Source organism: Chiloscyllium punctatum, chromosome 14 (genome assembly GCF_047496795.1).
Source record: "Chiloscyllium punctatum isolate Juve2018m chromosome 14, sChiPun1.3, whole genome shotgun sequence".
NCBI classification, from domain to species: domain Eukaryota; kingdom Metazoa; phylum Chordata; class Chondrichthyes; order Orectolobiformes; family Hemiscylliidae; genus Chiloscyllium; species Chiloscyllium punctatum.
This window is the reverse complement of record NC_092752.1, coordinates 31,883,893-31,906,010: the sequence shown is the minus strand read 5'-3', so window position 1 is coordinate 31,906,010 and position 22,118 is coordinate 31,883,893. Positions and strand designations below refer to the sequence as shown.

Here is a 22,118-nt window from a genome sequence, read left to right as displayed (position 1 = left end):
AAAATACATATTAAAAATAATAAAAATGATAGAAATATGCTGGTAAATTTAGAGAAAAAATGTCAAAATAATCAATTTTCAGGTTACATATTCTGTTACCGTATGTTATCAAGTGTTTATTTCACATTAATATGTTGAGTGAATGCATTTCCAAAACATCTTTTGAAACCTAACTTCTAAGCATTAAACAATGATTGTTGCAAATCATTCAGAATAGAACTGTTATTACAACTCAGAGGAATTCAGTGCAGGTACAATGCTCATGCACCCCCATCAACCCTTCTCTTGCCCAGTGGTCTGAACCAACTTTAAAATCCTTGTCACTATGTACAAATTCCCCATTACATCATTCCATCAGATCAAAGTAATAATCACCAAACATTCACCAACCAATCTTTGGAGCTGATTAATGCTCATCCCCTGCTTTATCTGCTAGTAAATAAAAAATAATCCTATTGTGGCCTGGTAGCTTTGTTTAGAGATAATTCACTCAATTCTGAGTCAGAGGTCATGGTTTCAGCCCTGGTTTAGAATCTAAGCACTGCACATACCAGAGGCAACATTTCAGTGCAGGAATATGGGAACATTACATTTTTGAAAGGATCGCCTTTTAGCAATTATTGTTTATCTGCTTCAGTGTACAGAGAAGTATAACAGCGTTATCTGAACAGGGTCATGGGTATTGTTTTGATGACATAGGTACTTTTTAAATGTCAAGCAAAACCATGAAAGATAAACTGGCTATTTATTTCATTGCTGTTAGTTGGACCTCTGTGATAACAAGTGATGTCAAAATGTAATTTATTGCCTTCAAAATGCCTTGGGACATTCACACAATGCAATAGCAGCAACATAAATGTTAGCTTTTCTTTAACGGCATAATTCTCCCAAAACAACCTAGCCTAGTTATTTCTCTCCCTACTTTCAAAAGTTAACCAGATGCCTTTTACGCATTTAAGCCTTGTAGTGATTTTGTAGGTGTTTTATTATGACACAGATTACAGACCGACAGGCCAATATCTCAGACAGTTATGCAACCTCTCACCATGTGACATTTCAGTATAAAGCTTCAGTCATACTGTGGAATGGAGTCAGTGTAGTTAGTCAGCTATGTAATGTGTAGTAAGATCAGAAAGTGCAGAGTATAGACAGTATTCATAAATCTGTGATCTCATTTCCATATACATTGTATGGCAAATAAATTTCAAGATAGTTGATTCATGAGATCTGATTCTGTGGTATACATTACACAGATCAACATTTTTAGTTAACTGCAAAAGGCATTTTTACCTTTATGTTTTACCTTTTTGTAAAGAAGTGGATCTACCACATGGAGTTCTCCTCTCGTAATAACTTTATTGATTAATCATATCTTGTATTATTTAGTCAGTTATCATTCCTTGATAAAGAGGCAGCTATTGTACTTTCTGCTGGGGTCACTGTAATTTCAGCAAGTTAATTGCTGTTTGTGTTCTTCTCAAAATCTTTTATTTATGTCAAACTGCAAAACAATACTCTATTTTATACATAATCTTAGTCAATCACATGACAAACTATTATGTTACACAAAATTACAATTACAAGTAGTTAAAAGTTTGTGTCAATGAAGGGGTGTCTAATTGTTGTTTTATTCTCCTTCAGCTTATATTATGCTGGAGACTGGCTGTTTGTTCTCATTTCCTAGTTCCCATCTCAATTCTTTCCATCTCCTTTTCAGGCTGTACCTGATTATATTTCATACTTCAAGTTACCTCTGCTGTTTATGATTTACTTCACTGTTGCTCATGTGTCTTGTCCTGCATTAATTTCAAGACACACAGCTGCAAAACGTGGCCGCGACATGGATCTGAAATTTGACAAATGGAGTGTTTTTTTCTGCAGCTCTCAGTCTTTTCCACTGCCACTTCCCTAAACCTGCCGCAGTTTTATGTTCTTTTTAATTAATACTTTATTCATCACAATGATTCAACAGTGCCTTGACAGCATTCTCACATGTGTGCCCGAGGATAGTGAGTCTGGATCCATTTCCAGTTACCAATGGAGTTTAACAGGACTGTGCACTAGCACCAACCTCCTCCACCATATTTTCTCAGTAATGATTCTTAATGCCTTCCTTAATGATCTTAGTTTCCAAAGCAGAAGTCGCATGGGTTGGGAGGCTGCTGAATTGGGAGAAATCTCCAGGCAAAAACCCAAATCTCAAAAAAGGACATACATCACAATTTCTTCGGTTTGCCAAATTTAGCAGCTGATTCAGCATAACGTAGTGTAAATTTGTTGTCCAATGCATGTGATAACTTTAGTTATAGCCCAGGGCTAGAATTGAACCTGGGTCCCTGGTGCTGTGAGGCAGCAGTGCTAGCCACTGAGCCACCATGCTGCCCCATTAGTAAGTCTCTATTTAACTTTGTTTTGCTTAGTGTTTAGTCAATATTCCTGATTAGCACAGTGAGATTCATTTTAAAGTTATTTGCTGCTTGTCTGATATCGGGTCTTGTGATTTCATTGACACCATTAATGGAGTGACCTCTGCTGTCTCAACCTTCCAACTTGCAGCCTCTGCTGCTCTCTAACTTACCATCTCACCGATCATCCAACTTCCAATTCACTGGCTCACGGTTTGCCTCGGATATGCATTCCCATTCCAGATGGTAATGATGAATTTCCCCACAGTGAACAAGTACTTCTAGAGATGAGCAGTGATAGGGCAAAAGGAGCTGCATTGCTGCCCATGGTTTCCAATTTAAAGCATCTACTCACCAGGCTTCCAGCACTTGTTCCCAGCTACATCATAGCTGTTGCTCAACAGCATCCTCCTAAATATAGATACTGATCATAGGTGATCACAAGATCATAGGAAAATATATTCACTTAATCTTCGTATGGGAAGATTCATGTAGGGCACAAAATAGGTGGTGGGGTCAGGAGGACCAATAACTTTAAACTGACTTGAACACAGGTTTGTATGCTCACCAGTCTAATCCAACAGGACAACAATATTTCACAACAATACTTAAACAACTTCTTGTGCTCTCACTGCTCATCTCCAGAGATCGTAGCTTACAGCCTAGTTTCTGAAAAGGCAAGTGGCTAGTGGGTGAATTGAATAAAAATCAATGATAACACCCCAACTCAGCAACGTTGTACCCTCAGGACCTTAGCTTTCTCAACCCATATCTCTGGTTTCGGATCTGGACTGCAGAGAAAGGGAATGGGAATGCAGATTCAGGAGATGAAAATGCAACAGAGGGAGTGGGGATGTGCAGGTTTGGTGAGAGGGAGATTCAAGGAATAGCAGAGGCTGCAGGTCAAATGGTAACCAGTGGGAGTGAGGCTTAGAGAAGGCGAGAGGCTGCAAACCAGAAGGACAGCAAGAGAGTCAGCAGTGAGCAGGAAGTACTGTAAATTCGAAAAAAAAGTTTTTTTTATTTTGAAAGCTATTTAATTTACAAATATAGGAATTTAGCAAAGTATTTCAAATTATAGGATATGATACTTTGATTGTTTTCTGAGGGATTGGTCCTATAGAAACTAACCCTCTCTTGTATATTGATCTTAATGGGAAAATGTGACTCACTCAAAGTTATTTTATTTAGAAACCAAGGTTTTCAGAAACACTGCTACAACATTAAGTCAGGATTTATTGTAATGTATCAGTTTACTCTAGGAAACCCTACCTTGAGCCCAAGAATCAGTGCACAGTCGGAACTGTAAACAGGTAGATAAGATAATTACTCTTGGTAGCACTGTCTTTCAAGCTGTCCGTATTAATGGAGACATACACAAAATAAAAATTACCAAAACAAGTATAGCCTTCAGGTTTAGAACATCATTCAGGAAATGAAGAGGATTAAGTCTATAGAGCAATAGTCCTGCTCACTCTGCTCTATGCATGCAAGTCTTGGACTGTGTACTAGCAACATGCCAATACACTTGGTCATTCACGCTTGAGCTGTCTATGGAAGCTGAATATCATATGGTGGGTGCTCATCGGAGGTGGCATGCCAAACATCCACACCACATTGAGACAGTCACAAACTGAGTTGGGCTGGTCGTATGATGACTGACATTTGCTTACTAAAGTAAATCTTCTCCAGAAAGTATGGGGTGCACATTCACAGTAGTTAAAGGAACTGCAAGAACACATGAGCCTTGATACTGACTTTGAATTCTGGGAGATGTTAACCTAGAATCACTGCATCTGGACCACCTAAATAATAATGGTGCAGCCTCCTTTGAAAGTAAACAGAGGCAGAGAGGAAGTGAAAGGAGATAATATTTGGAAACAGCAACTTATCCAAAATTCAACCATTTTTAGTATATTGTCCTAATCAGAGTAGAAACTTGTGCAGCAACCCACCAGAACCCTACCAAATACTTCAGAAGAATAAGATAACCTTCCCCTTTAAAGTAGACAAGATAAAGAAAAAAAGATTCTATGCTCCAAAGAGTTTTGTTTTGTATGTGATAATTATTGTAGCTTTGGAAGGGATGTGGGTAACTCGTTGCATGCCTGACATCTAATTTGTTTTGTTTATTGACATTTAAAGTTCTGACTGCATTAAGTCTTTTCATTCCTGCATAGATTTGGATTCCACCAAAAAACAGAAGAGTACTGTTGTGAGCAAGTTTATAATCTGCAGCAGAAACAGAAAGAGCTGATGAAACTCAGCACGTCTGGCATGATCTGTGGAGAAAAACAGTTAACAATTTGAGTGCAGTGACCCCTCATCAGACCAGAATGCAGATGGGAAAGGTTGGTACTTAATGCTTATAACTAGAGGGTGGAGAGAAAGAACAAGCAATGATTACAGTATATGGAGATGGTGCTGAATGAGAAATGGAAGGAAAGGTTAGGCAAACTAAGATTGCTGATGAGCTGATAGGGCGATAAATACAGGTAGTAGGATGCTAGTAGGTAGTAGAAGTATAAGTGGTTGAAAATGGGTTGGCTGTGCTGGGAGGATCTGGTACAGAACAGAATCTGGGGTGGGTATCAAACATGGAGGAAGGTATTCATGTTTTGATGTTCTAAAACTCTATGTTGAAGCTTGAAGGCCGTAACAATCCGGGGTGGAAGGTGAAGTGTTGTTCCTCCAGCTTACCTTGAGCCTCAAAGCAGTACTGCAGCAAGCTTGAGACTGAAATGTTGCCACAGGAACAGAGAGATGTGATAATGTGGTAGGCAACTGAAAACCCGAGGTTGTTTTTGTGGACTGAACATGGTTGTTCCACAAAGTGGTCACCTAATCTGCATTTAGTCTCCCCACCTTACAGCCTTTAAGACTCTATACTTCCTTCTTTCTTTCCTGGCACCAGCTGCATGGACTTTATTCACTCTGTCCTACCCCAGACCCCATCATCAGCATAAACACCACCATCTTCCGGCTGCTTTCAGTTCTGACAAAGGGTTACCAGTCTCAAAATTTTAATTCTACTTTATCTCAACAGATGCTGCCAGACCTGCTGAGTTTCTCCAGCAGTTTCTGCTCTTGCTTCAGATTTCTGATATCCATGGTTCGGTTTTCTTCTATATCTGGAGATAACTGGTAACTTTTACTGATAGGTTTGATGGAAGAATTGGTTTGTTTTGTATTGCTGGACAGGTAGATTTAGAGCAAAGTGCTTTTAAAAAGCTTTTTAAAAAACCATGACAATGTGACTCCAGTAAATAGTTAGATACAAGTTTACAAGTTTAAAGTTTGATGAGGAATAAAGAATTAAACATTGAATTAAGGAAATCAGGTAATCAACATGGAGCAAGAGAGTTTTGCAAAGTGATCAAATGAGAGAGTAATAAATTCAAAGATGCAAAAACTGAACAGAAGCAGAGTTAGGACAGTTTCATCTCATCTAGTGACCATATAAATACCATTCTCATATTTTCAACACTGTCAGACTGGTCACTATCTCTCATAAGTTAGTCTAAATTCAATAACTGTGCACCAACTGTAAACGTCTAATTTTTTTTCAGTATTTGTAGACAAAAATATTCAACATTTCTGAAAAGCTGCAAGGGTCAAGAATTAAAGTTAGAAACAAACAAGTCATTATATTTTGTTCAAAATGCAATATCTTGGACTCAATGAGTAGCTTACCAGCCTTTATGCCTCAGTCAGCTAAAAATTCAACACTAATTCTCCAAAAATGAGCAGCCTTTTAGAAGATTTTTTAAAAATAGAAAACATTACAAATGTAAACAGTCAATAACCATAGAAAAAGTACAATTTCCATATCTATTTTGAAAGAAAAGCAATTCAGTTAAACAAATTAGGATGGTGTTTATAAATACTGAAACTCTTCCTGTGTACTCAGCTTACCTGGCAGGTTCAGGCTTTTTGCTTTCACAGTTGGCTAACCATAGATAATCCTGTGGGTCTTCCTGACTAGATAATGATTCCAGATGTCGCACACTGATCGGCTGATAGGGGGGAGGTAGTGAGCCCATGGAAACTGCTGGCCGTACAGAAAGGGGTACCTCAGTACTGACATTACTGGAGGGATTGGTTGATTTAACAGCATCTATAATAATCAGACACAAAAAGAGTAGCTTTTCAATTTTCAGGTTTTAAAAAAAAGAGCTATTATATTAACATTTGAAATTAAAATAATTTGTCAGTCTACAATGTATTTAAAAATTAAAATTCACATTATGGCTCTGTGTTCAGCAACCATTACATTCTTCTGAAAGTTTCAGAAAATTGTATCCTGTGAAAATTAAACTAGATAGTGGAAATACTAATATGGCACAGCATTTCAATGCAATGGGTAGAACCATCTTACTGTATTTCACTAAAACGTTCACACACTTTCCCTGGAGTTCAAATAGGTCAAAGACACCAGAGGAAGCTTTTGTTTCGTGTCAAATACTTCCGTCCACGTGCTTTGACAAACAGATTATCTGGCTGGAGAAAATGTAGCAAGTGTAGGAACTCAGCGAGTCTTCTGAACTGTCTACTTGCAAACTCGAATCAGATACTGGACTAAATCACCATTTTTGGGAGGTCCCTTGCGGGAGACAAGATAATACTTTAGAAGTATGGATGGAATGGTGGCTCAGTGGTTAGCACTGCTGCCTCACAGCACCAGGGTCCCAGGTTCAATTCCAGCCTCAGGCAACTGTCTGTGTGAAGTTTGCACATTCTCCCAGTGTCTGTGTGTGTTTCCTCCGTGTGCTCCAGTTTCTTCCCACAGTCCAAAGATGTGCAGGTCAGGTGAATTGGCCATGCTAAATTGCCCATAATGTTAGGTGCATTAGTCAGATAGAAATGGTGTCTGAGTGGGTTAATCTTCGGAGGGTTGGTGTGGACTTGTTGGGCCGAAAGGCCTGTTTCCACACTGTAGGGAATCTAATGTAAGTTTAAGTTGATGAAACAGAGAAACTGCTTTATCACTCAGCACTTCTGGAATATCCATTTGGAAAACAATACTTTGAATGTTAATACAGTTGATGCAGTAAACTCTTTGGTCTCCTAATCTCTCAATGCATCGCAACCCTTAACTACGCACCAAAATTACCTGTTTTGAATATCTTGAGCATAAATTTCTAAAAGCTACAAAACCACATCTGAACTAAAATGAGCATCATTCTTGCACGGAAATAAACTACTGGTAAACTGCTTAGTGGTGAAAAAGTAAATACGTTAACTTTAATTCTTGACACTTTAAATAAGAAAATGCTTTATTGTGAGACTACCTCAAGTAGACAAACTCTGATTATGACCCAAGACGAAGTATTACACTCTCAACACCTGAAAACTTATTATTGAATTCAGTGGCCCCCTCTGTTCATGCACATTCAAGATGTGGAATTGTCTGCACTGCATCATAAATTAAACAAACAAAAGAATAACGATATGAAAAATGAAACAGTTTATTTATAAACTGGCAGAATCTGATTAATCCAAAAACCCAGGAAATGAGTTAATGGCCTAAAAATTCTTGATGACATACTTTAATTAGATGGTTTTTAATTCCAAATAACAGATAGAAATTACACTTTAGTACACCGCCAAGATATATGTTCGTTGTATTCAGTCATAGCTCTACAAAGTAAAGATTGAAATAGATTTCTAGAGAACTACTCTTTAATTTTCAGGGGCTGCCATTTAGATTTCGTATGGTCCACAGTATTTCAGCTTCTCATGGAATTAGCAGGATGAAGTTCATGAACAGAACATAATTTTTTGGACTATGTATATAACAAGCAAGTTAGGCTTCAGTAAGATACCAAGGTATCATTACTCATGAGTTAGGTTGCCTGTTTACTCAAAAGATTCCCCTTATCAACTAAACACAAATCCCAGTTGTAAACTGTTAGTCATGACTAGCTTAACCACAGGATCACAGGAAAATTAAAATCAGACAAGCCATATCTCTAATGGACACTCTACTTGAAGATATTTTTGATTTTGAAAACTGCAAAGTGGTTCTTGTTTCTCAAATTGTTACGACTCCTGTAATGACCAGATAGAGGGGGTGGGGAAATGGGGAGATAAGCTCCTGTCTCCTCCCCTTTGATTCGTCACTAAGATTTTACATTCCTTTTATCTCACTGCAATACTACACTTCCATTAAAATGTAGTTCATAAGTACAAATTTAAAAGGTACCAATTGCAAGATTTTCTTCAGTAAAAGAAAAAGGACTTCTATTATTTTCTGGGGGTTAGTAAATAATAATACATGACCAAATATAAACATTTATACCCATGCTTGTGTGTGCAGAAAGGAGAGAGTGCCCAGTACAGACAAGATGACAAAAGATGTTATTGATGGTGAGAAGGATGATTTCAGGCTTCTGATATTGATCAGTTGGCAAATTACATCTGCCGTTGCTCTGTTCCATTTAATCATGATAAGTGAGAGGTGATGCATTTTGAGCAGTCTAATAAGGGAAGGATTTACACAATAAATACTCCAATAAATTGGAGTACTGAGGAACAAAGACTTGGTGTACAAGTCCATAGATCCCTGAAGGTATTAGATATGTAGATAGGGTGGTGAAGGCAGCATACAAGATGCTTGCCTTCATTAGCTGGAGTGTGGAATATAGGAGCAGGGAAGTCTTTTGCAATTTTATACAGCATTGGTTAGGCCACAGATGGAAAACTCTGCGCAGCTCTGTTTGCAGAGGAGATTCACCAGGTTGTTTGGGATGAAAAGTTTCAGTAAGAGAGTGACAAGTGCAGGAAATTGGGATTAGTGTACCTTTAGTGGTGGTTATGTCAGCGCAGACTCAATAGGCTGAAGGATCTTTTCTGCTCTGTATGACTCAGAAGAATGACTAGGCTGGGTTTGTTTTCCCTGGAGCAGAGGAGGCTGAGGGGTGGATCCGATTAGGGTATAAAAAATTATGAAACACACAGACTGGGAAGAAAGTGAGATTTTTTTTTCCCCATGGCCTGCATGTACAAAACTAGAGGGCATAAGTTTAAATTGGGAATAAGTGGTTTACGAGGGGATCGGAGGAAAACTAATTTCACTGAGGATGGTAGAAATTAGAAACCTGCTGCTTGAGAGTGTGGTGGAGGCGGATACTCTTACAACAGTTAAACAGCATTTGGATGAGCACTTAAAATGTCAGGGCAGGTAAATGGGATTAGTAGAGTTTGGTGTTTGTTGTTTGGCTAAGACATGCTGCAATGCAGTTGAGAGTCCTCGGGTATTAGAACATAAAAAAATAGGAACAGGAGAAGACCATACAGGCCTTCAAACCTTACCCTCCATTCTATAAGATCTGTCTCAGATGTGATGATCTTTTGTGCCAGTACTTGAATTAATCTCCAGTGATGGAGCCTTCACAATTTTGGACTACAGAATTCCAGCCATTCAGACTGGAAATGCTAGTTTGAGCACTTTAGATAGGTCAGTTTTTGTCCAAGGTGTGCAGGAAGGTTTCCTAACACAGGATTTAGATAGGTCAACAAGAAGCAAGGCACATTGGATTTGGTACTGGGTAATGAACCCGGCCAGGCATTAGATTTGGAGGTAGTGATGATAGTGACCACAATTCTGTTAAGTTTCCTTTAGCAACGGAAAAGGATAGGCATGTACCGCAGGGACAGAGTTATAGTTGGGGGAAAGGCAATTATGATGTGATTGGGATGCATAGGATGGGGAAGGAAACTGCAGGGGATGGGCACAATTTAAATGTGGAGCAGCTAGCTACTGCATGTCCTTGCTAAGTATGTACCTGTTAGGCAGGGAAAAGTGGTCAAGTGAGGGAACTGGTTTTACTAACGAACGAGGCTTATGTAAAAGTTAAGATGTGAAGGCTCAGTTGGGGCGCTTGTGAGTTACAAGTTAGCCAGGAAGGACCTAAGCAGAGAGCTCAGAAGAACCAGGAGGGGACAGGAGAAGTCTTTGGCAGATAGGATCAAGAAAACTCCTAAAGCTTTCTATAGGTTTGTCAGGAATAACAGAATGAATGACGAGAGTAAGATTAGGGCCAATCAAAGATAGTAGTGGGAAGTTGTGCTTGGAGTTCAAGGACATAGAAGAGGCACTAAATAAATATTTTTCATCAGTATTCACACTGGTAAAAGACAATGTTGTTGAGGAGGATACAGAGATACAGACTGTTAGACTAGATGGGACTGAGGTTCATAAGGAGGTGTTATCTATTTTCACACTTTCCAGAATTGCTAAGTCCCCTGGCTGGATGGGATTTATCCTATGATTCTCTGGGAAGCTAGATAAGAGATTGCAGAGCCTTTGGCTTTGATCTTTATGTCGTCATTATCTGCAGGAATAGTGCTAGAAGACTGGAGAATAGCAAATGTTATCCCCCTGTTCAAGAGGGGCTTAGAGACAACTGTGGTAATTACAGACCAGTGAGCCTTACTTTGGTTGTGAGTAAAATGTTGAAAAGGATAAGAGAGAGGATTTATAATAATCTAGAAAGGAATAATTTGATTAGAGATAGTCAACATGGTTTTGTGAAGGGTAGGTCGTGTCTCACAAACCTTACTGAGTTCTTTGAGAAGGTGACCAAACAGATGAATGAGGGTAAGCAGTTGATAAGATTCCCCATGATAGGCTATTGCAGAAAATATGGAGGCATGGGACTGAGGGTGATTTAGCAATTTGAATCAGAAATTGGCTGGTTGTAGGAAGATAGAAAGTGGTGGTTGATGGGAAACATTCATCCTGGAGTTCAGTTGCTAGTGGTGTACTGCAAAGATCTGTGTTGGGATCACAGCTGTTTGCCATTTTGATAAATCACTTGGATGAGGGCGTAGAAGGATAGGTTAGTAAATTTGCAGATGATAGTAAGGTTGGAGGAGTTGTTGGAGAAGGATGTTGCAGGTTACAAAGGGACACAGATAAGCTGCAGAGCTGAGCTGAGAGTTGGCAAATGAAGTTTAATGTGGAAAAGTGAGGTGATTCACTTTGTAAGGAGTTACAGGAATTCAGAGTACTGGGCTAATGCTAAGATTCTTGGTGGTGTGGATGAGCAGAGAGATCTGAGTGTTCATGCGCATAAAACCCTGAAGGTTGCCACCCAGGTTGATAGGGTCGTTAAGGTGTATGATGTGTCGTAGCTTTTATTAGTAGAGGAATTGGGAGTTAGAGCCATGAGATCATGTTGCATCCATACAAAATTCTGGCGCGGCTGCTTTATCAGAAGGATGTAGAAGCATTGGAAAGGGTGCAGTGGAGATTTACCAGGATTTGCCTGGTATGGAGGGAAGATCTTCTGAGGAAAGGCTGAGGAACTTGAAGCTGTTAGAGAGAAGGTTGAGAGGTGATATTAGAGACATACAAGGTGACCAGAGAATTAGATAGGATGGACAGTGAGAGCCTTTTTCCTCGGATGGTGATGGCTAGCATGAGGGGACATGGCTTTAAAGTGAGGGCTGATACATATGAGACAGATGTCAGAGGTAGTCTCTTTACTCAGAGTAGTAGGGGCATGGAATACACTGCCTGCAACAGTAGTAGACTTGCCAACTTTATGGACATTGGATAAACATATGGATGATAATGGAATACTGTAGGTTAGTTCGGCTTCAGATCTTGTCCAATGCAAATCTTTTGCTCTTGTCCTCAGCTCTCCACCACTTTCACATGTATAACATACAGTAACACAACCTCTGCTCTATTCTCAGAGACCTGCTTCAATTAGGAAGAGTTCAAACGCTGCAATGTATTTTTGTTTGGAAGAGAGAACTTTGCTTGCTTTTCCTCACCCAAATTCCCAGATTTCTGAACTGCCTGCAAAAAGGGCAGGCTGAAAAAAAATATAACAGCAACAATCTTTCAGTTTACCCTCTACTTCTTAACAGTTCGTGCCTATGGTGACCTCCAAATACATGGGTATTTCTTGGAACCAAACAAACAATGTCAAAATCACAAAACAATGATTCTCTTTCAAAACATTCCACAGTCCACTTTGATCCAAAAAAGGGCAAAAAAAACCCCAGGTTTTTTCCCACCACACCAGTCATCACAGGTGATATGGGAGTGGATTTCTCAAAAAAAGTTTCTTGACCTGCAATCGGAAGAAATTTAGATTACCTAAAATAAATATTCAGCTGAATTTTACTTGCTGTTGGGAAATCATTCAAGAAAATCAATCTTTCAGGCCAAATCCCCCCACACTTTCCATGACACATTCAGAACAAACATTAAGATTCACATATCATGACCCTTTGGATTGTGCGCAGTTCTGAACATCTAGACAATGTTGTACTTGGAAGGCTGTGACAAGGAAACTGAGTAACTTCTTTAAGACTAACCACACCCTTCACTTTGTTGTGCACAACTCATTCTTTACATGGCTGTACATACGTTGTAACCTAAAAGGGGTGATCCAGGTGGGAACTTACAGCTTACTGAAAGACCACACAGCTTAGAGAAAATATTGCTTCAGACCATCTTGAGGGGTATATTCAGCAACTACCAGCATGTTATGCACTTGCTAAAGTTTATTATCCTTTTCATATTGAAGCTCCAGTAGACAAAATCAATTGGGTCCAGTGGGGTGACTTTAGGGTCACTCAAATGGTCTTACAGTTAGAATCTTCTAAATGATTAAATGCTGCTGAAATTTTACAGATATAACAACCCACAGCCAGAATTGTGAGCATAATGGAATGAGTTTTGTCCTTCCTCCATCAGTGGTGACATTAACGGGTTAACCCCTATCTTGTCTAAACACACCACCAGAACATAAATTGGCTCTAAGACCTGCATGACAGAATTAATTTCACTGCCCCCATTACTAGATATGGAGTAGGTGGCAGCAAGAAAGCTTCATATGAACATGGGTTCAATCCAAATACTGGGTACAAAAACCAAATACACTGAGAACCAGATTTTGTTTCCAACAACAAATGAATCCACTCAATTATTTTTACATCAATACTACTTTGTCTGATATTCTTTTGTGTTATTTGAAATACTATAAGCCTGACTAATTGTTTGTGTCTGAATTATATACAGAAGAATCATAATGCCAAACAAACAATGTTATGAATACCAAGTCATTTTGTTTGCTAATTCATACCTTGTGTGGGAAAATCCCTTACTTTATAAACTCCACCTACACAACGTATACATCAAAAGAGAAAAAAAAAATTGGTTCCTTCGACTGCTCTGGCAAATTTGTGGAGGACTGAAGATGATTCACTTTATGTCAAAATATATCAAATAATATTTTGTCTGCTGTAATCTCAGACCAGTTATACCATTCAAATTTGATATCACAGATAAACCAAATGGGAGACACAATAACAGCTAGAGTTGCTTCAAACATTCAGTCTTTATACACTAAATCATCTTTATTGAAAAGTTAAAATAAGTGTAATTAATATTTTGTGGCCAACATTTAAGGAAATGCATTTTCCAAATATCAACATGAGTTTTGATGCATTTGCAACAACCTTAAACAATTCAAAGCAGAGGTCAACCTTATCACTTTTATTTTGCATACAGTTAACTAGCAGAGTACTTGGATGAAATACATCATCATAAATAGTTACTATTTCCATAAAAAATAATTCTTTTGCACAGTAGAAATGCTAAATTCTACAAGAACATGCCTCATGATTATTTATAAAAGAACGAGGAACTAATTGTTTTAGAACACAGCAGTACAACACAGGAAACAGCCCTTCGGCCCATGATAGTGCGGCCCATGATAGTGAGCCAAACATGTTGCCAAATTAAACTAATCTCTTCTACCTACTCTCGGTCCATATCCCTCTATTCTTCGCATATTCACTTTCTTATCTAAATGTCCCTTAAGCATCCCTATTGTATCTGCCACCACTCCAGATTCCTACCATTCTAAAAAGAAAACGTGCCCCTCACATCATCTTTAAACTTTCCCCTTCTCACCTGAAATGAATATCCTCTAGTATTAGACATTTCAATTCTAGGAAAAAGATTCTGACCGTCAACCCTATCTATGCACCTCAATTTTAAAGACTGCTATCAAATTTGCCCTCAGCCTCCACTGTTCCAGAGAAAACAACCAGAGTTTTGAGATTACTTTTATACCTCATGTCCTCTAATCCAGGCAGCATCTTGGTAAACCTCTTCTGCACCCTCTCCAAATCCTCGACATCCTTCAGCAATGCGGTGACCAGAATTGAATGCAATACTTTCAGATGACCTAATTAAAGTTTCATAAACTGCAATCTGCCTCTTGTACTCCATTCCCCATCAATAAAGGCAAGCATGCCATATGCCTTCTTTACCACCCTACCTACTTTTGTGACCACTTTCAGGGAGCTATGGACTTCATAGGTTATTATAGAATCCCTACAGTGTGGAAACAGGCCACCTGGCCTGGGAAGTCCACATCGACCCTCCGAAGAGTAACCCATCCAGATCTATTCCCATACCCTATTGCTCTACATTTAACCCTGACACCAGGGACCCAGGTTCAATTCCAGCCTCAGGCGACTGTGTGGAGTTTGCACATTCTCCCAGTGTCTGCGTGGGTTTCCTCCAGGTGCTCCGGTTTCCTCCCACAGTCTAAAGATGTACAGGTTAGGTGAGCTGGCCATGCTAAAATTGCCCATAGTGTTAGGTGCATTAGTCCGAGGCAAATGGGTCTGGGTGGGTTACGCTTCGGAGGGTCTATGTGGACTTGTTGGGCCAAAGGGCCTGTTTCCACATTGGAGGGAATCTAATCTAACCTAAAAATCTCATCTAATGCCCTAATCTACACATCCCTGAACACTATAGGCAATTTAGCATGGCCAATTCACCTAACCTGCACATCTTAGATTGTGGGAGGAACTCCAAGATCCCTCTGTACATCAGTGCCGTTATGATCCTGTCCTTAACTATATATTTTCCATTAAAATTTTTATCTCCCAAAGTGCAGCACCTCACACGCAGCCAGATTAAACCCCACCTACCATTTCTTCACCAATTTTAACAACTGATCCATATCCAGGTGTATCCTTGACAATCTTCTACATTATCCACAACTCCACCAATCTTTGTGTTATCCGCAAACTTACCAACATGCCCCATCTACACATTCATCCACATCCTTTATGTACACTATAAACAGCACAAGTCCAAGTACAGATCCCAGCAGGACAGCACTTGTCATCGACCTCCAGCCAGCAAAATATCGTTCCACCACTACCCTCTGCCTTCTATGGGTAAGCCAATTCTGAATCCAAGTGGCCAAGTCACCATAGATCCCATACATCTTGGTCTTCTGGATGAGTCTACCATGTGGAACCTTGTCAAAAGCCTTACTAAAATCCATGTAGACAACATCCTCTGTCCAAACTTAGTCACCTTCGTCATTTCACCAAAAAATTTAAATCAAGTTAGTAAGACATGACCTGCCGCACATAAAGCTGTGCTGACTGTCCCCAATTGGGCCATGCTTTTCCAAATGCATGTAAACCCTATTCCTAAGAATTCTCTCCAACAGCTTCCCAACCACCAACGTGAGACTCACCGGTCTACACTTTCCTGGATTATCCCTATTTCCTTTGTTGAACAGAGGAACAACATTAGCAGCTTGCCAGACCTCCAGGATCTCTCCAATGGCTAGTGAGGATAATCAAGGCCCTAGCAATTTCCTCTCTTGCCTCTCTCAATAACCCTGGGTATATATCATCAAACCCCGTGGACTTATCCACCTTAAATGCCCTTGAACAGACCCAACACCACTTATTTCTTGATTTCAAAATGTCCTAGCACATTAGCATGCTCCACCATAAATCTTATTAATTTCCATATCCTGCTCCAGGGTGAATACCGACACAAAGTACTCATTTAGGATCTTGCCCACATCCTCTGCCACCAAGCACAAGTCCCATCCTTTACCTTTGAGTGGTCTGACTTTCTCCCTAGTTATCCACTTGTTTTTAATGTATAGAACGCCTTGGGATTCTCTTTAGCCCTACTTGCCAAGGTCATTTCATGGCCCTGTGTTAGAGTTCTTTCCTGCTTTCATTATATTCCTCACTGGCCCTGTATGATTTTAGCTTCGTGAACCTTAAATATACTTTTTACCTTCTGATTAAATTTACAACCTCCCTCATTATCCAATGGTTCCTTCCCTTGCCACCCTTATCCTGCCTCCTTACTGGTACCTGCTGGTTCTGAACTCTGATCAGTAGGCTTTTAAACAACTCCCACATGTCAACTGTGAACTTGCCCAATAACAGCTCCTCCCAATTAATAGTGCCGAGCTCCTGCCTAATACTGATGTAATTTGCCTCCCCCAATTTAGTATCTTTCTGCAAGGTCCTGACTTATTCCTTATTCATAGCCATCTTACAACTTAAGTGATCACGGTTTCCAAAATGCTCTCCCACTGAAAGGAGAGTCACCTAGCCAGGCTCATTAGTGAAACAAGGTTCAACTTGGCCTCTCCTCTAGTTGGACTATCCAACATACTGTTTCAAGAAAAGCATCTTTCTTGCAAGATGATTTATGTGAAAATTGTGCAAAAATACAGCCCGGAGTGCCATATACATTGTTGTGTTGCAGTCATGTGCCAAGTAAATACTTGTCAATTGATTGTGACGTACATTTGGGGAGATCAAAACCATGTTTATTTTGGATAACTTTAACAGACAGGATTTTCTGAAAAGGGAATTCTAGCTTCCAGTAATTGATCAGGACTCAAGCCACTTGAGAAATAAACAATAGCAAAAGAAGTCAAATCAGAAATTAATTATGGGGTTGAGTAGGACCGGTGTGTTTCTGTATCCAAGCAGTTTAGACTTAGTTTAGCACAACTGGTTTGGAGGGAACATTTCTTCCAAACAGATTTCAGTTGAAATTGTGCGCACAATGGCTAAGGTCTTTTTTTTAATTAAAAAAAAACCAGAAGGTCTCTCTTAACACAGTAGAATTTCTGATATAGCTAAGCTAAAAGAGAGAAAGCTTATAAATACAAGACTCCAGAGTTAAAGTATATAACAACCAGCAGAGTTCTGATCGGAGGTCCCAATGCTCTAGATGCTAGCAATGCCTGTCTTGATCTGGGAGTCTACAATCTTGGAACCATTATGCAAGATTTGTCAGCAAAGAGAGCTGGAAGCAGGAGATCCATGAAATTTATACAAATCTTGGAACAGTACACAGACCACATGGTTAGTCTTCAGTTCGTCTAACTTGAGATTTTGGGAGTGGTAAGGCAAATGGTGTAGTCGGAAAGAGGGTTTAACAAGTTTAATTTGGAATATAAATTACTTTGCTTTCTGTATCTTTAAAATCTTCAGTATAACTGATGATCTGAACAGAGTGCAGTTATTAGTAGTTACACAGTTTTGTGCAGTAAAATTATTTTAAATCATATACATCGCAGCAACTAATACTTGGATTTTCAGATTAAAAATGTATATTGATAGTTTGTACTCTGATCATATTATGATCAGACTGTCAGTCACATGGAGAGCAGTAAGGAAAAATAAAACCTGTCAAGCTCTAGCATTCAGAGTCTCTTGGATGAGGATTTCAAACTTAAAAGGAGCCATAAGATACAACGCAATGGTTACAAGTAAAAACCCAGACATTTAAACAAATTTAATGCTGAATTGGTTGAAAAAAAATCTACCAAATTAATGCTGATGTGAGGAAGAGAAAGAGAAGAAATTATGTGAAACCAAAATGGCTGTCACTACAGCCAAAAAGCATAAAGCTCTAGTGAATGATGAACTGGGAGGGTGCTGATTTCATTGGAGGTATTTAAATTCAAATAAAACTGCAGACTGACATTCAGTGGCTAAAAGGCACTAGTGACAAGAAGACGACAGACTCAATTCATTTAATAGCTGGAGCTGAGTTGAAGAGGACAACGTTTTCAGAAAAATTCAGAACACATGCCCAGTTAAATTCACATCATCCCAGATCCACCGTTAAGAATTCAGGCTTCAGGCAGAAACCAGTTGAGCCTATTGACAATTTAAGAACAAACTGGAAAAACACAGCCAAAAGATGTAAATTTTAGGTCAACAGAGAACACATTGGGGGTCTTCACACTTTGAAGTACATAAGGAATGGATTATGAAAGATATGTTCACAACATCACATTCTATAGACACTGTTACAGCGCATGAAGCCACTAGTAGAGGGACAAAGGCACTAAGTACCCACTGGCTACTTTTCAGTGAAATCAAAAGAACAGAAGCAGGGTAGGATCAGTGGATAAAATAATCTACCCCACAGAGGGGAAGACATGCATAATCGGGAGCTCATAAGAAAGAATCATAGAACCCCTACAACGATCAAGCAGGCTACTCAGCCTATTGGGTCCACACTGACCCTCCGCAGAACATCCCACCCAGACCAAAACTCTACCCTTTCCCTGTAACCCAACATTTCCCATGGGCTAATCCACCTAGCTTGCACATCCCTTGAAACTATGGGCAGTCTAACACGGCCAATCCACCTAACCTGCACATCTATGGAAAGTGGAAAGAAACTGGAGCCACTGGATGAAACCCACGTAGACTCCAGGAGAACATGCAATCTCCAGTTATCGAAGGGTGGAATTGAATCCTGGTCCTTTGCGTTGTGAGGCAACAGTGCTGACCACTGAGCCACCATGTCACTCTAAAGGAACCATAAGTTCATAAACAGAAGGAATGTCTCAAATATGGATTGAATTGTGGAGCTTGTGGAAAGCCAAAGAATTGGGTAATGATGTGCAGAACAAGAAGTTGTCACTGTCAGAAAAACAGGGCGAAGGAACAAGGAGGTAAAAAAACCAAATCATCTACACCCTGTTCATTTTCAAATTCATTCATGCATGTTACTGGCTAAGCCAGTATTTATTGCCCATCCCCCGTTAGCCTTGAAGGTGGGTGTGAACTGCCTTCTGGAACTACATTGTAGTCTATTTGGTTTAGAAAGACCAATAGTTATGAGAGGAAATTCTAGGATTTTGATCCAGCATCAATAAGTGGTGAGAGATTTCCAAATTAGGATGGTGAATGGATTAGAGGGGAATTTGCAGATGATACCAGAACACAAAGAATGCCAGAAGATCTTTCCTGAAGATTTGCAAGAAAATGGGTACCCAAGGAAGGGTTTTCTAAAACAAAGCAAAGTCATGTCAATAGTATTTCAGTCAAAACTTACAAAACAACCAAATCAGTGGGTCACACAAAGGAAACAACATTAATTATTTCAGTCAAAATAGCTCAAAGGGGAGACCACTAAACTGAACATCCCCAGTTCAATCCTAGGTTTCTGATGACATGGGTTCAAACCCCGTTATTGCAGATGGTGAAATGTGAATACAATAGAAAATCTAGATTTTAGCCTAATGGCAACCATATAATCATGGCCAAGTGTTTTAAAAACCCATATGGTTCACTAATGCCCTTTAGGGAGGAATATCTGCCATCCTTACATGGTCTGGCGTTTGTAGGGCCTCAGATGCACATATATGACAGCAATGTTGTTTAACTCTCAATTGCCCTCTGGCAATTAGGGATGAGAATGAATGGTGGCCCAGTCAGTGATGCCCACATCCTCTGAACAAATAATAAAAATAAGTATGTTCTAGATCACAAAAAAAAGGAAGTTCTGCTGTCGTAGGGTTGAGTAATTGAAAAGAGCTGCAACTTGTTTCAGTCAGCCAAGAGATAAAAGATGGAGATGTAATGATCTCTCACTTAGTGAATATAATACTACCTAAATGGAGTAACATGAGAGATGAGATCGGCCACAGAGTTACAAATACACTCTCAGCAAGTGATTCAGGGATGGTCTGATACGATACACTAAAATACAGCTAGCAACACAGCAAAAACAAAGATTGGTGGATAAAGAGCTGGAGGTGTTCAGCAGGTCTGACAGCATCGGTGAGGAGAAAACAATTAATGCTTTGAGTCCGGTGACTTTTCATCAGTTCCAATGCTGCCAGACCTGCTGAATTTCTCCACCTGTTTCAGCTTTTGTTTCAGATCTCCAGCATCCACAATTGTTGGCTTTATTTTTACAATATGGCAATCCTGTTTTCTCAGTGATGGCATTTCACTAATAGATGACGTTTGGCTCACCTGATCTAGAATGATCATAACTAAAATGATGAGGGAAATCTTAAGAATATACAAGGCGGCCATATGGAAATGGAGAATATAGCTTAGTGTCAATTCAGCTAAGTAATGGATAGGCAAAGACATTGAAAGAATGATGTCTACATGCAATGTTTGCCAGAGGTACACAAATACGAAGCAGAAGGAAGATGATGATGTTAACTACTGAAGTACCATGCATACCACAGATTACTGTGGGAACCAGATTTATTTGAACACAATTAAAAGGATATAAGGATATTTCATTATTGCAAGCTGCCACGCAATGCTCCTTTTTATTTGAAAATTGAATGTTTTGAAAGTTACACCAATGATCTCAACAGCACAAGGATACCCTCCACAGAGGATAGCTTCCATTGTGTTGAGGTACTACCATCTTGCTAAATGGGGCAGCCTTAAAAAAACTCAAACCTGGGAACTCACAAGGCACTGTGAGCCATCAATAGCAGAAGTGTATTCATGCACAACCTGTAACATCAAAGCCCAGGTATACCTGACACACAAAGAAGAGAAATACAACCCAGCTAATTACTGTCCCCAGTGTACTCTCCATCAAAATGATAAAAGGTGTCATCAACACTGGCAGCAAGCATCACTTGCATAGGAATAATCTGCTCATTGATGTTCAGTTTGTATTTTATTAGGGTACTCAGTTCATGACCTAATTCCAGCCTTGGAGCTGAACTCCAGAGGAGAGGAGTGAGTAACTGCCTTTGACATTCAACAGAGTATGACATTAAGGAATTCTTGGAAAACCGGAGTCAATGGGAAACAAAGAAAATAAACAATCCGCTAACAATGTTTCCTTCTCCAGGACGTCACTGTAGGTGTTCCTCGGGCTCAACCGTCTGCAGCTGTTTTATTGATGATCTTCCATTCATTATAAGGTCAGAAGTCAGAATTTTTGCTGATGATTGCACAATGTTCAGCGGCATTCACAAGCATCCGTTTTGCAGCAAGACCTGTGAAGTAACTCCACAGAGGGTGGTATCCCGTCACCAAGTCACTCTTTATTTACACATGAATGGTCCTTGAGCCTATAGTACTGCCTCTTACAGAGTCAGGCACCAGACTGTCAGTATCTGACACACCTGTTTTTTTATATACTCAACAGCAGTAATGAATACATTGAGAGAGACACAGTGAGTGACACAAAATGCACGAATCTTTATTCAATTTCCACCACCAGGAAGATAGGAAAACACCCGGGTGGCCAGTGACAAGCAGTGCCCTTCACAACAGTGAAGGAGAGGGTAGGGACTAAATCAAAATACAGTTGGAGGGGGAAATAATACACTCTTCCCTGCGGCGCCCACCTCTCCCTGAACGACTCCAGGGTGTCGGTGGACATCGCGTGCTCCTTCTCCAAGGACACCCGGGCTCTAACGTAACGGCGGAAGAGGGGCAGGCAGTCAGCCCTAACGACCCCCTCCACAGCCCACTACCTGGACCTGTTGATGGCCAGTTTGGCCAGGCCCAGGAGCAGACCCACGAGGAGGTCTTCAGACCTGCCCTCCCTCCTCCATACCAGGTTCCCGAAGATCAGGAGCGTGGGACTGAAGTGCAACCAAAAGCAGAGAAAGA

General features: G+C 39.9%; 1 protein-coding gene across 12 annotated transcripts in view; it reads right to left on the bottom strand.

Moving 5' to 3' along the window:
* Positions 1–22,118, bottom strand: part of gab1 (GRB2-associated binding protein 1) — a 235,421-nt gene that overhangs the window by 47,975 nt on the left and 165,328 nt on the right. For all 12 annotated transcript variants that reach the window (XM_072584139.1, XM_072584140.1, XM_072584150.1 and 9 more), the window contains one exon: positions 6,321–6,522. In XM_072584139.1, coding sequence (XP_072440240.1) covers positions 6,321–6,522 — 202 coding nt within the window. The remainder of the gene's footprint in view (positions 1–6,320; positions 6,523–22,118) is intronic.